This window comes from Glycine soja, chromosome 8, assembly GCF_004193775.1.
Source record: "Glycine soja cultivar W05 chromosome 8, ASM419377v2, whole genome shotgun sequence".
Taxonomy (NCBI): domain Eukaryota; kingdom Viridiplantae; phylum Streptophyta; class Magnoliopsida; order Fabales; family Fabaceae; genus Glycine; species Glycine soja.
The window spans coordinates 39,985,919-39,999,021 of NC_041009.1; the positions used below are offsets into that span (position 1 = coordinate 39,985,919).

Sequence of the window (13,103 nt, forward strand, 5' to 3'; positions counted from 1 at the left end):
AGCTTTATTTCTAATTACTATACCATTTTCATCTAGTTTATTTCTAAATACCCATTTTGTTCCTATAATGGGGTAGTTATGTGGTTTCTCAACTAGTTCCCAAACATTATTTCTCTCAAATTGATTTAACTCTTCTTGCATAACAACTATCCATTGATTATCTATTATGGCTTCTTTAAAGTTTTTAGGTTCTATCATAAAAACAAATGCCATGTTATTGCATAAATCTTTGAGAGAGTGTCTAGTTGTTACCCCTTTTGAGATATCTCCGATGATATTGTCAAGAGGATGATTTCTTGAAGTTTTCCATTCTTTGGGAAGATCATCATTTTCTTGAGCTAGGTCATCTTGAACATCCTTGTTTTCTTCATTTCTCTTCCTTTTTAGATTCCTTTCTTGATTGTACATATCTTCCAAAGAATCTGTAATATCATCAAGAAACTCCTTTCTCGGAGAGATAATATTAGTTTCGTCAAAAGAAACATGTATTAATTCCTCAATTGCCATGATTCTTTTGTTGTATATCCTAAAGGCTTTGCTATGTAGGGAATAACCAAGAAAGATGCCCTCATCCGCCTTAGCATCAAATTTACCTAGGCTTTCTTTACCATTGTTTAGGACAAAACATTTACATCCAAAAACATGTAAATGAGCAATGTTTGGTTTTCTATTGTTAAACAGTTCATATGGGGTTTTCTTAAGAATGGGTCTTATTAAGGCTCTATTCATAATATAACATGCGGTGTTGACAGCTTCAGCCCAAAAATATTTTGGGAGTGGAGTGCCATTTAAAAGAGTTCTAGCTATTTCTTCTAAAGATCTATTTTTCCTTTCTACTACACTGTTTTGTTGGAGTGTCCTAAGTGCAGAAAAATTGTGTTCTATGCCATGTTCATCACAAAACATTTCAAAATCCTTGTTTTCAAATTCACCTCCATGATCACTTCTAATGGAGATGATTTTGAGACTTTTCTTGTTTTGGATGACTTTGGCAAGTCTCATAAATGCATGAAATGCATCATTTTTGTGAGTAAGAAATAAAGTCCAAGTATACCTAGAATAATCATCAACAATTACTAATGCATAGTAACTACCACCAAAACTCATGACCCTAGAGGGTCCAAACAAATCCATGCGCAGTAATTGTAATGGTTGAGTGGTAGAGACAATATTTTTAGATTTAAAAGATGCTCTTGTTTGTTTACCTTTTTGGCATGCATCACATAATTTATCTTTTTCAAACTTTAATTTTGGTAAACCAACAACTAGGTCTTTTGAGATTAATCTATTTAGATGATCCATGTTAATGTGAGCAATTCTCTTATGCCATAACCAAGGATCACTATCTTTACTTAGAAAACATCTATCATATTCAGATTTTTGTTTCAAATCAATCATGTAAACATTATTTTCTCTGAAACCTATATGCTCAATGTCTTTGTCATGCTCATGCTTGATAACACATTTTTCAGAATCAAAAGATACTTTATATCCTCTATCACATAATTGACTAACACTCAATAGGCTATGCTTTAAACCTTCTACAAATAACACATTTTCAATAGGATTAGAGGAACTCGTACTTATTTTTCCGACTCCAATGATTTTGCCTTTGTTGTTGTCGTCGTATGTAACATGCCCACTTTTCTTGGGGGAAATGGCTGTAAATTTGGATACATCTCCCATCATATGCTTGGAACATCCACTGTCGATGTACCATTTCTTCCTTACAAATTCTTCCTTGTTGTTCTTATGAGATTTTGTCATGAGACACAAGTTGGCTTAGTCTTCATCATGATCTTGAAATGACTTCAGATTTGATCTATACCTGAAATTACTTTCGGAAAACAGAGAATTTAAAGAGGTCATTTATCTTGAAGTTGTGAAACTTTTCTCAAGAAACCTGCTCTGATACCACTTGTTGGATCAAGTGGCCTCAGAATAATTAAGAAGGGGGGGTTAAATTAATTATGAACGTGTCTTGACTAATTAAAAATTTATCCTTCTTAATGCTACTAGATTCAATTAGGTTTTACTACTAAGTTATGCGAAAGTAAAGAACAGAAATAATAACTTAGACACAAGTAAAGCGAAAATCAAAAGTACACAGCAGAAAAGTAAAAAGTGTAGGGAAGAAGAACGACAAACACAAGATTTATACTGGTTCGGCCACAACCCGTGCCTAAGTCCGGTCCTCAAGCAACCACGGGTTCTTGAGATTTCCAATAACCTTGTAAAATCCTTTACAAGCAAAGATCCACAAAGGATGTACCCTCCCTTGTTCTCTTTGAACAACCAAGTGGATGTACACTCCACTTGAACTGATCCACAAGAGATTTACCCTCTCTTGTTCTCAGTATTACAACCCAAGTAGATGTGCGCTCTACTTGTACCACAAAGGATGTACCAACCAATGTGTTAAGACAAAGAATTCTTAGGCGGTTAGTCTCTTGAATCTTTGTAAGGGGAAACAAAAGATATCTCAGGCGGTTAGTCCTTTGAAATCTTTTGTTTAAAGGGAAGAGGAAGAATCAAAAGAATTCTCAGGCGGTTAGTCGTTTGAATTTTTTGGCAAGAGGGAGAAGGAAGAAAAGATAACACACTTTTGTTTTCTGCAGAATTTCCACTTGCAGAAAAAACAAAGTTTTGAAACAAAGTTTAGAAAGCTTTTTGGCATAGAAAAAGCAATGAGCAATGGTTAGAGAAATATTGTGAAAAAGGATTGTTTGGAAGAATATCATATATTTTGAACGTGTGCCAAAGTTATGCTTTTATAGACTCTTCATGTCTGGTCAAAGAAATCATTGAAAGAGTTATGACTTTTGAGAAAATCATGTTAAGAGTTATAACTCTTAACTTTTCTTTAAAACTATTCACTGGTAATCGATTACCACAAAGGTGTAATCGATTACACAATGTATTTTATGAAAAGTTGTGACTCTTTACAATTGGATTTGAATTCCAACATTCGGATTCACTTGTAATCGATTACTAATATAATGTAATCGATTATACTATTTGAAAATCATTTTGGAATGTTGCAAACCATTTGAATTTTTTTTGAAAATCAAACTGGTCACTGGTAATCGATTACTGCCAATTGGTAATCAATTAACAGAGAGTAATCACTCTGGTATCTTAGAAAATTTGAGAAAATTCTTTTGTAAAACAAAACTGTGCTATTTGATTTTTGAAAAAAATCTTTTAATACTTATCCTATATGAAGTCTTGACTTGTTGCTTCTTGATGTCTTCTCTTGAATCTTGAATCTTGGATTGGATTCTTGATGCTTGATCTTGAAGTCTTGAATCAATCACTTGGGATTTTGGCATCATCAAAATTGCTTGGTTATCATCATGAAGCTTGCTTCTACAATGTGCAAACACAAGAGCTGGCTAAAGAGGCAAGTAAATATTCTTACAGTAGCTTCCTACCTCTTTTTTTAGCTTACTTGTCGGTGTGTATTGTATAAGATCTCATTCATTTGTTACCTAATCACATTGTTTCTGGCATTAACAACAGTGACAATGGCAAAGGTAGTTATAAGTTTTGATTATTTTTGCAACATATCTTGCTGCACATAGTGCTTGATCCAAAACTTATAACTACCAGGGCTAATGGACGTTGTTACTCAAAGTGCTATGCAAAACCATCAATAACTTGAGCTATTGGTTATTTTCTACTTGTCAAGCAGCTGAGGCCATGCAATTGCAAGTTCTATTTTCTTCATATTTTGGGTTTGAAGTGGAGTCATTAATGTTACTGATATGTTCAGGAGTTCATAGGAAAATAACACAAATAGGCTGAGTACTTTTAAAATCACAACTTGTATTTATTCAAACTCTAATTGAACTTGTATTTATGCATAGGAAAGTTAGTTTATACTACAACTTTTATGTAGAAATACTAGGAAGTGGATGCGTGAAACGAAAATGTTGGCATTAATTTGGTGTATCTAAAAAATTTGTTATGTAACTGCAAGAGTGGATGCTTGACAACTTGGGTGAGAAGTTTTTTTATTATTGTATCTGTAGGTACATTATGAAACCACTGGTCCAGAGATATGGGAAGGCACAGGAGGGAAAGTTGATGCACTTGTTAGCAGTATAGGTATTGGTGGTACCATAACGGATGTAGGGAAATTTCTTAAAGAGAAGAATCCTAATATAAATATTAGTTTTTAAATTTGTATATATGTTTAAATATGTGCATGTAATTTTTCTTGAGAATGGAGAGATATATTTTGCCTCTCATTTCCAGTTGTAGACTTTAGTGATCCCCCTTTCTCATTGTTTTTTATTTATTTTATTTTATTTTATCCTACTTTATGGTGTGGAACCAGTTGAAAGTTCAATACTCTCTGGAGGAAAACCTGATGAGTTATAACTAATAATGTGTTCATTTTGATTACTTTCTCACATGAACCTTAAAAATGTTGCATGACAAGTAAAGAATACACAATTAAGACAACAATCTTAAATTTTATAAATAATTTATTTTTATCAATTTTTATCATTGTAATACATTATGTTCTTGCACATGAATCTAAGCATTTTATATCGTTTAAAATATGAACACGTTTATTAAAAAAATAATACTAACTTTGATGGCCAAATTATTTAATAATCATAATCACCTAGTGGAGTAGGACTTATCACCTGAATAATTATAAAAAAAAAAGGAGAGAAAAAAAATAATGAATTAGAAAGGATGCTTCTACCTAGGAATCTAAGCAAAAGTTAGTGAACATTTTACCTAATCAAGAAATGATTAACTTTGGGTATGCTATTATATATTAATAATAATTTATTTATTTTATCTTAAAGAAACATCTATTGTAATGCAAGCTTCAGAATTCAGACACTAGCAGACGTGATCTGTGATGCGAAAATATTGTCCTTATTTCTTCTATGTTTCCTTTTTGTTTCATGGCATTTGTTTTGTTTTATATTCTTATCTTCTAATGCATGTTTTCATCTACTGAGTTTTTTTGTTTCATTGCATTTGTTTTGTTATATATTCTTATCTTCCAGTGCAAGTTTTCATGAGTTTAATACATGCCAAGAAAAACCTGAAGAATATTGGGTTGGTAGACGAAGACTACCATTTTTTCAAACATGTTGGGAAGGGCTTACTTTGTACTTATGTAGTACTTGATTTAACGGTAATTATAATTTTAGTTGTCTTGTGGAAGTATCATATTTGAAAAGTGTTTATATTTTTAATGATAGAATTTCTTGTGGATGTAATTATTGTTCTCCCTTTTTTGGAAGTTCCTTGGTCTGCTGCCTTTGTTTGTAGTTAAAATTATCAAGAGGTTCCTTATATGTGTAATGTCTTTTTAATCTTTTTAATTTAATCTCTACACGTATAGCACATAATTATAGATATTTTAATATGTAAATTTTAAAATAAAATAAATAAAATAAGTTTCATAATATATTTAATTTTTTTTAAAAAAAGATATTCGTAGACAGTTCTTTGAAAAACCGTCTTAAAATCCTAAAATTATTTTAATTTTTTTTGTTTTAAAAAATACAGTATAAGATGGTTCTCTGAAAAAATCATCTTATATTATAGACATTCTAAGAAAGTTATTTGACAAACCGTCTTAGAATTCTCAATTTTTATATATATATTTTTTAAAAAATACATTCTAAGACAGTTAGTTATTTTCCTGAAAACCGTCTTAGGATTATTACTTTTCTAAGACGATTTTTTAAGAACCGTCGTAAAAAGTTTTAACTTTTCACAACATTGATTGCATAGACGGTTCAAAAATGTCTTTGAATATGCCGTAGAACCGACTTAGAAACCTCTTTTTGTAGTAGTGATTATAGATATTGTATTACTAAATTGAAACAACTATCTATAATACTATTAATCATTTGGAGAGAAATGATTGGTTACTGATAAACCATTAAGTACACAGGTATTTTGCTTCCCAGCTACTAGTTGATCTAACAAAACCCATATTGAGACTTTGAATGAGGGAGTAATTATTATTTGAATCTCTTATGAAATATGTTTAGCGATTCTAATATCCTCGCCCTCGGTAAAATACGCAAAGGATAAAAGCCAAAAAAAGAAAACCATCAATTAGGTCGCTCAAGTATTATCCTTAGGGGTGGAAATAGGTCAGGTTGGCCTACAGGGGCCTACGACCTAGCCTACATAAAGCCTGGTCTGGACTAGCCTGTTTAGTTAACTCAGACTTTTTTAAAAGATTATTAAATTAAATAGACCAGACTTAGACTTATTAAAAAGTCTTAAATCTAACAGGTCGGCCTATATATATATATACATGAATATATACTTATATTATTTTTTGGGTACCAATATATATTTATATTATTTTTTGGGTACAATTAATTTTCTTTTTAAACTAACATATTTTGATTACACATTACTTCTCCATAACTTTCATTCCTATAATTAGGTAGGATTTTAATTACAATTTAGATGTGAGTCATGTACCCCTGTATATTCCTCATTATTTTTATTGACTTTTCTATTCCTGTTAATGTTTCATTTTCCTTTAACTTTCCTATTTAGTAATGAAGTTATAAAATTAGTCTTTTAAGTTAAATATTCATCAATCTAGTCCAAATGTTAATATATTTAAGTAGAGTTCAGGGATTAACTGAAAGGATTTTTCAATATCAAGAGACTATTTAGTAAGATTTTTAATAATTAAGATATTACTTATATAATTTGTTTACTTTAGGGACTACTACTTAGGAGAGAGAGTAATACTTTAGAGATGAAAATTTGTCATTTGGTACAAAGCTACATTATCAGCCTTATGAGATTCTAAGGAAGTGAGATAGGAAACTAGCAAACCAATACAAGGATAAAATGTAGTGTATAATAGTGTTCAACTATTCAAGGTTCAAGGTGTCAATATACCCAATATTGATCTTTTATGCTTCAATCTTCATAATAGTAAACACCATATTGAAGAGTCTGGTAAATACCAACAATATGACAATTATATATATATATATATATATATATATATATATATATATATATATATATATATATATATTATATTTTCTCCCAAATGCTTCTCAGTTAATGTGAAACAAGAAGCTAATTACAAAAGAAATGGTATTGACATGACTCTATGACTGCATAAAAAATGAAATGAGCATGAGTTGAAACAGAGAAAAAATATATATCAAAATAACTGGCCTCCTTAATATCATGTGTGATCTCAATGGAAAATTAGCAAATGTTTTTATATTTAGCTTTAGTGAATTATTAACTTTCGCATAACCACCACTGTGCATATTCAATTTCAATTCAGATGCCATATGTCGTAAAAATTTGTGTCCTGCATATAGTAAACATAGATAAATTGAGTGAATTTGCTTCATACAAGAATCACGAAAAAAAACAGCTTAATTAAAACATATCTCAAAGTTCATTCACTATGTTGCTCAAATCTGAAGGCAAACGGTATTTCATACAATACAAGGTTTCCTTTGCCAAACCTCTTTCCACACATAAAAGGAATAACAATACCCACTTTGACTTTGTGTTAAAAAAAAATAGAAACCAACAAATGAAACTCACATTTGGCAGCTATGAAGGAAGAAAATAAATAAGGAAATGTTTAAGGAAAATAAAAGTTATTAGAGGGTCAAGTAATGCTTACAGGACCCTCTTGTTCTTTCCCTATCATTTCTTCTATCAAAAGCTCTTCCTCTGCCACTGCCAGAACTGCCCATAAAATATGGAAAAGCATAGAACTTTCTACTTGATTTTGTAATGGCAGCTACTAAGTGAAGTCATAAGTGCATCAAATGTAAAGCAATCAATGGTAGAAACTTATTTGTAATATTGAATCACAAAGATTGAAGTGGGAACCTATTAGATTTCAGAGTCAGAAACAGAAAAGTGATAAAGAACTAGAAATGAGCTAGTTAGAAGAAGAGATGTAGGAGATAGAAATCCATAAAAGTGATAAAGAACCCAAGAATTCATCTACAACAGAAAGATAGTCATCTCCAATGGAATGGTATAGCAGCAATTCAAAATATAAGGAATCAGCTAGCAAAAAATTGAGTGCAAATCATATAGGAGTAACATTCTATATAACTTTGTAAAAACTCTATGAGCATGTAGAATGTCATTTATTTTCTAATGAGCATATAAGATTATAGTTTAGAGGTACTTGGTTTGTGATAACCTTGAGAGATCGATCAGTGAGGTGAAGGAAACATTACTTGGGATCCTGAAGAGGCTTGGTAGAAATAATACTTGGTTGTTTTTATTTTGGTCATAATACTTGGTTTAAGTCGTCTGAACAGACTAGAAAAAAAAAGAATACTTGTAATAATATAGAACTTGGTTCCGGTAAAATTGTGTTATAGTGAAATTTTGGTGATTGCCAAGCACCGAACATAGTTTTGAGTTGTGAAATGAACTAGTATGCATTTCTGTTTATTTCTCTTTTCCCTAATTTATTTGATCTTGTGATAAAACATTTTGTTTTTCAAACCAAACATTTCATAAAAGTGTTATCTACTGTAGAACTAAACCTTTATGGCTTTATTTACTCCTAATAAAGTTTAAGTTATGTTAGAAATTAACTCTCGTACGTTTAACTCGTGTTTTCTAAAAGATTTTAATAAATTTAACTTTCCTTCTTATGTTTTCTTGTGCATTTACCGTTGATGTTTATTATTACTTTTACAAGCTACACATGGAAACATATAGAAAACATTGATAAATGCAAGTTTGATCATCTCAAACATGATTCAAATAAATAATTTCACATATTGATGTCTTCAAGATTTATAATTTATTATTCCTACTTTAACTTAGGTGTTTACAAATCTCGTTCTTTCATGCAGTTTTCATACTGCAATTTCTAAAAGGAAATTTTTACCCCAAAATTTTCCTATATATTTTTTAATCAAACATTTTCATTTACACTTCAATATGTTTTACACTTTATTACCTTTATTAATAAGTAGCCAAGTCATTATAAAGAAAAATATTTATATAAATTAACAGTTAATCTAAAAAATTTGATAGATTTTTTTTTTAAAAGAACTGTTCAAGAAACAGATGATCTCCTCTTTCACTCCTTATAAACATAAAAAAATGTCACAACCTATGTATCAGCATAGGTGTCGTGCTATTAAAAGGAAAATGTAAGAACAATCCAACTCAACGACCAAGCATATTGCTCTTTCTAAAAGGAAAAAGGAATAAAGGGGATGCTTGATCCCATTTAGTAGATAAGATTGTTTTTAGTGATGTATATTTCAACACATATGCCCCAAGTTTAAACCATGATTATCACTTTTACATGCTATTGTTCACACGTATGCGCAACTTTATTTTTTATTTTTAAAAATTAGTATGGTGTAATTTTAAATTTATTTTTAAAACAACATGGCTTTTAGAAATGATCACTCTCGCTCAAAACCTTTTAGCATATTTTATTAAAAAAATATTTCTGGTGCATATTACGTTTCTATTTTTTTGAGGGTGTTCAAAATTATATTGCATCTCCATTAAAATACTAATAATTCTGGTGCCATTTTCAGTTTCATCAGAAACCTAATTTTTAATCTATACGGTACACAAAACCATATTATATATTAACAAAAAAAATTGTTAGATATTAAGATTTCTTTTGTTGGTATAGTATTTATTCAACAAAAATTGAATTATTAATTAATATAGACATACACAAAAAAAAAATATGATGCATCACTTCATACAAAAAACATTGCTATAGGAATAAGTGTTGAAGATAAATTCGTGTTCACACTACACAGTAAAAAAATTCTATAATTTACATTACTTAAAAATAAATTCTAAATTATATCATATTCATGAAAAAGGGAATGAGGTTAAAAAGTTTTTGTTATCCTTTTCACAAATATCTTGGCCTTTGATCCGTGCAGATCAAACTATACCCATCGAGCAATATCAACAAATCAAAAGATGTTTGTACTCTACTTATCCAATGTTATTATAATATGCATAAAAAACTATTGCATTCCAATGATTAAATGTGAACACCCCAATCTACAAAAGGTTATACTTTGATGGAGAGCCTTAAGGAGGGGGGTGTCGTGCCCAAGAGCACCAAGATTTTATGGCTTTCTCTCCTTACCAAGCATTATTTATTTTATTTATATATTTTCTTTTTTTGCAGGGTTCTTTTTACAATACAAAGCAATTAAAAGAGCCAATACGTAAAGAACACAAGGAATGTCTTTAGTTGTCACTTTATTAAAGAATATTGTTCCCATCTTTCCCCATTTCAGATTCTGAAACTAAAATCCTAATTAATTACTATTTGGAACCCCAATTGCATACACAACCTCTTCTTATAGCTAATCTCCTAATTGCAATTGCTTTGCTTGATGAGTTAACCAAAACCAACCTTGGCCTGCACTCAAAGAACAAAACCTTCAAAATAGTATCCAAAACACCCCTTTTACTCCCAATATCTCAAACCCAATTTCAATTTCAATTTCAAATTCTCTTCTCCAAAGATGTCTCTTCAAGCTCAACCACAACAACAACCACAACAACCAGTCCAAGTTTACCCAACAAATCAGCCACCTTCATCTTCTCATCACTCAAATGGGTCATTTGGGGCAGTTTTCATTGTCCTTGCCATAATACTAGTCATTTCTGTAGTTGCATGCTTTCTAGGGCGCCTTTGCAACAAGCGCTATAATAATAGCCACAGCAACCGCCAGAAACCCTCTAAGCAGCATAATAGGCCACAGATCCACAATTTGCATCCAAGAGATCATCATCATCATGAAGGGGACATTGAATTTGGTGACAAAGGAATGCCACCACCGATTATAAGAACCCAACAAGAACATGGTCATGGTCATGGTCATGAAGGGGACATTGAATTTGAGGGTGACATAAGAATGCCACCACCAATTATAAGAACCAAAGAACGTGGTCATGGTCATCATGGTCATGGAGCAGCTGGCACAGGAGGACCCCAGTTACATCATGTTAATGATACCATGAAAGATTTTAATTTGAGACCTGGCCATGGAGAAGTGCTTAGAGCAGGTGCATGATGGAAGTGTATAACACATGATGTTATGTGTATAGTAAATTACTAAGCCTACATCTTATGCTGACAATCATTATGTGTCTCTTTTTAATTTTAATTTATCTTCTGTGCCTTTTCTGTGTCTTAGATTTCCAACTGTATGATGTAAATGTAAAATTGTTTTCTCTACTTTTTTTTTGTCCCTCAAATTTATTTTTGGAAGTGTCAAGTGTGTAATATTATTATATCCATTTTTTTAAATATGATTCTCAAATGTCAAGTGTAATATGCATGGTTTATGCGTGTTTATTGTTTAATTGTTGAAATAATGCAGAAATATCACTATTTTTGTTTCTAGTTGGTTAAAAATAAAATGAATAAAAGTTAGCTCAAGAGGGCAATTTTCCTGACAACCATAAAGTTAAGCTTTGGTGATCAGTTACTTATCGATTTAAATAGGAAAACTGTCTCTTTGTGTATGTATGCAAGGATATATCTTTGCATATTGAAGAGTTTTTTATGGTAATGAAACCTAAAAATTAACTCAACTGATGAAATTAATTGCCAATAAAAAATCTTGACAACAAATTTAAGGTTTATTTCCTGAACCTTGTGACATGCATGCCTTCTTCTTGAAATAAGACAAACTTTCTTCCCTTTAAACTTTTGTCTATTGAAAAAACAATTTATTATATAATTATATGTAATTGCTTAAATTTTTAGCCTAAGTAAATTAATTTGGACTTGTTTTATTCATTGTTTGTCTAATTGATCCTTTTAGTTCATTAATTAGCTTATATTGCAACACGTCGTCGTTCTTTGTTTGTTTGTTTTTTTTTTTTTTTTTTTTTGAATGAAACACGCCGTTGTTCTTAAAACTCTTATTAATTAATCAAAGTAATAATTTGCATTTTTGGCTTCATGAAAGATACAATATAAGCTCTGCTTTTTCTGCCAAAATTCTTCTCGCCTTTCACTCTGTTGGCTTGCAATAGCAACCATAATACCACATCATCCCATGACAATATTACAACAACCTTGGCTTTCCTCACTTTTGTCACTTGTCTTTCAGTAGCTTTTCTTCTGATAAATATTATCTAATATTTCCATTTCTGAGTTCCATTCAAAAAAAGTTGTAGGAAAATAGTGAAATAAAAAACAATAAAAAGTCATTTTTACCTTTTTTTATAATTCTTTTAAGGTTAAATTAGTTTTTTGTCTTCTAATTTATTTTTTAGATTTAATTTGATCATTTAATTTTTTTGGGTTCAATTTTTTCCTCTAATTTTTTGAAATGATTCAACTTGATCATTCAGTCTAAATTGTATAAAATCACTTTGTAATGGTTTAAAACTGTCACTAAGTGATTTTAAACCGCCACATAATACACATTTCTCAAAAAAATGAATTAGTTTTAAAAATTAGAGACCAAATTGAATCAATTTTAAGAATTAGAGAATCAAATTGAACTAAAAAAAATTAAAGGACCAAAATGAACCTAAATAATAAAATAGATGACAAAAAATTTAATTTAAAAATAGAAAACAAAAATTAAAACAATGGATCACCCATTTAATTAAAAATGAAAACAAAAATAAAAATGAAAATATTTTCTCAAAATAATCAGGCCTTGACTTTTCTTAATTATTATTTTTTAGAGGAAGAAATTGTAATTTATTGTATTATTATTTTTTTTGAAACAAAAGCTTTAACAAAACATATAGATAGGAAAAAGGAACCAACAAAAAACAAGGATGTTCTCCCCATTCCAGAGAAAGAAACATAATTGCAAATAAAGAATTGGTATTGCGAAAGAAGCAACTATTGCCGAGACACCGCGTCTAGTGCTTAGATTATGTTCATGATGCATATTTCAAAGAACCACCCCTAGTTTGAGGTTTTGTTGAGACTAACAAGGTTGAAGGGTTCTCATTCTTCTTCATTTTCTTCTTGTTGGACTTTGAGACCACAAGCGTGAACTAGTCTACTCTATCTTTGTTAAGGTCCTCTGATTTGTCAACAGATACGTCTTCAACAAGATTACCCAAAA

At 30.4% G+C, this 13,103-nt stretch overlaps 1 protein-coding gene across 1 annotated transcript; it reads left to right on the forward strand.

The window, feature by feature from the left end:
* The first annotated feature begins 10,338 nt into the window (after positions 1 to 10,338).
* On the forward strand, positions 10,339 to 11,295 carry LOC114423919. The gene has a single exon (XM_028390828.1). The coding sequence runs from the start codon at positions 10,527 to 10,529 to the stop codon at positions 11,076 to 11,078; it is 552 nt and encodes a 183-aa protein (XP_028246629.1). The 5' UTR covers positions 10,339 to 10,526; the 3' UTR covers positions 11,079 to 11,295.
* The last annotated feature ends 1,808 nt before the right edge of the window (positions 11,296 to 13,103 follow it).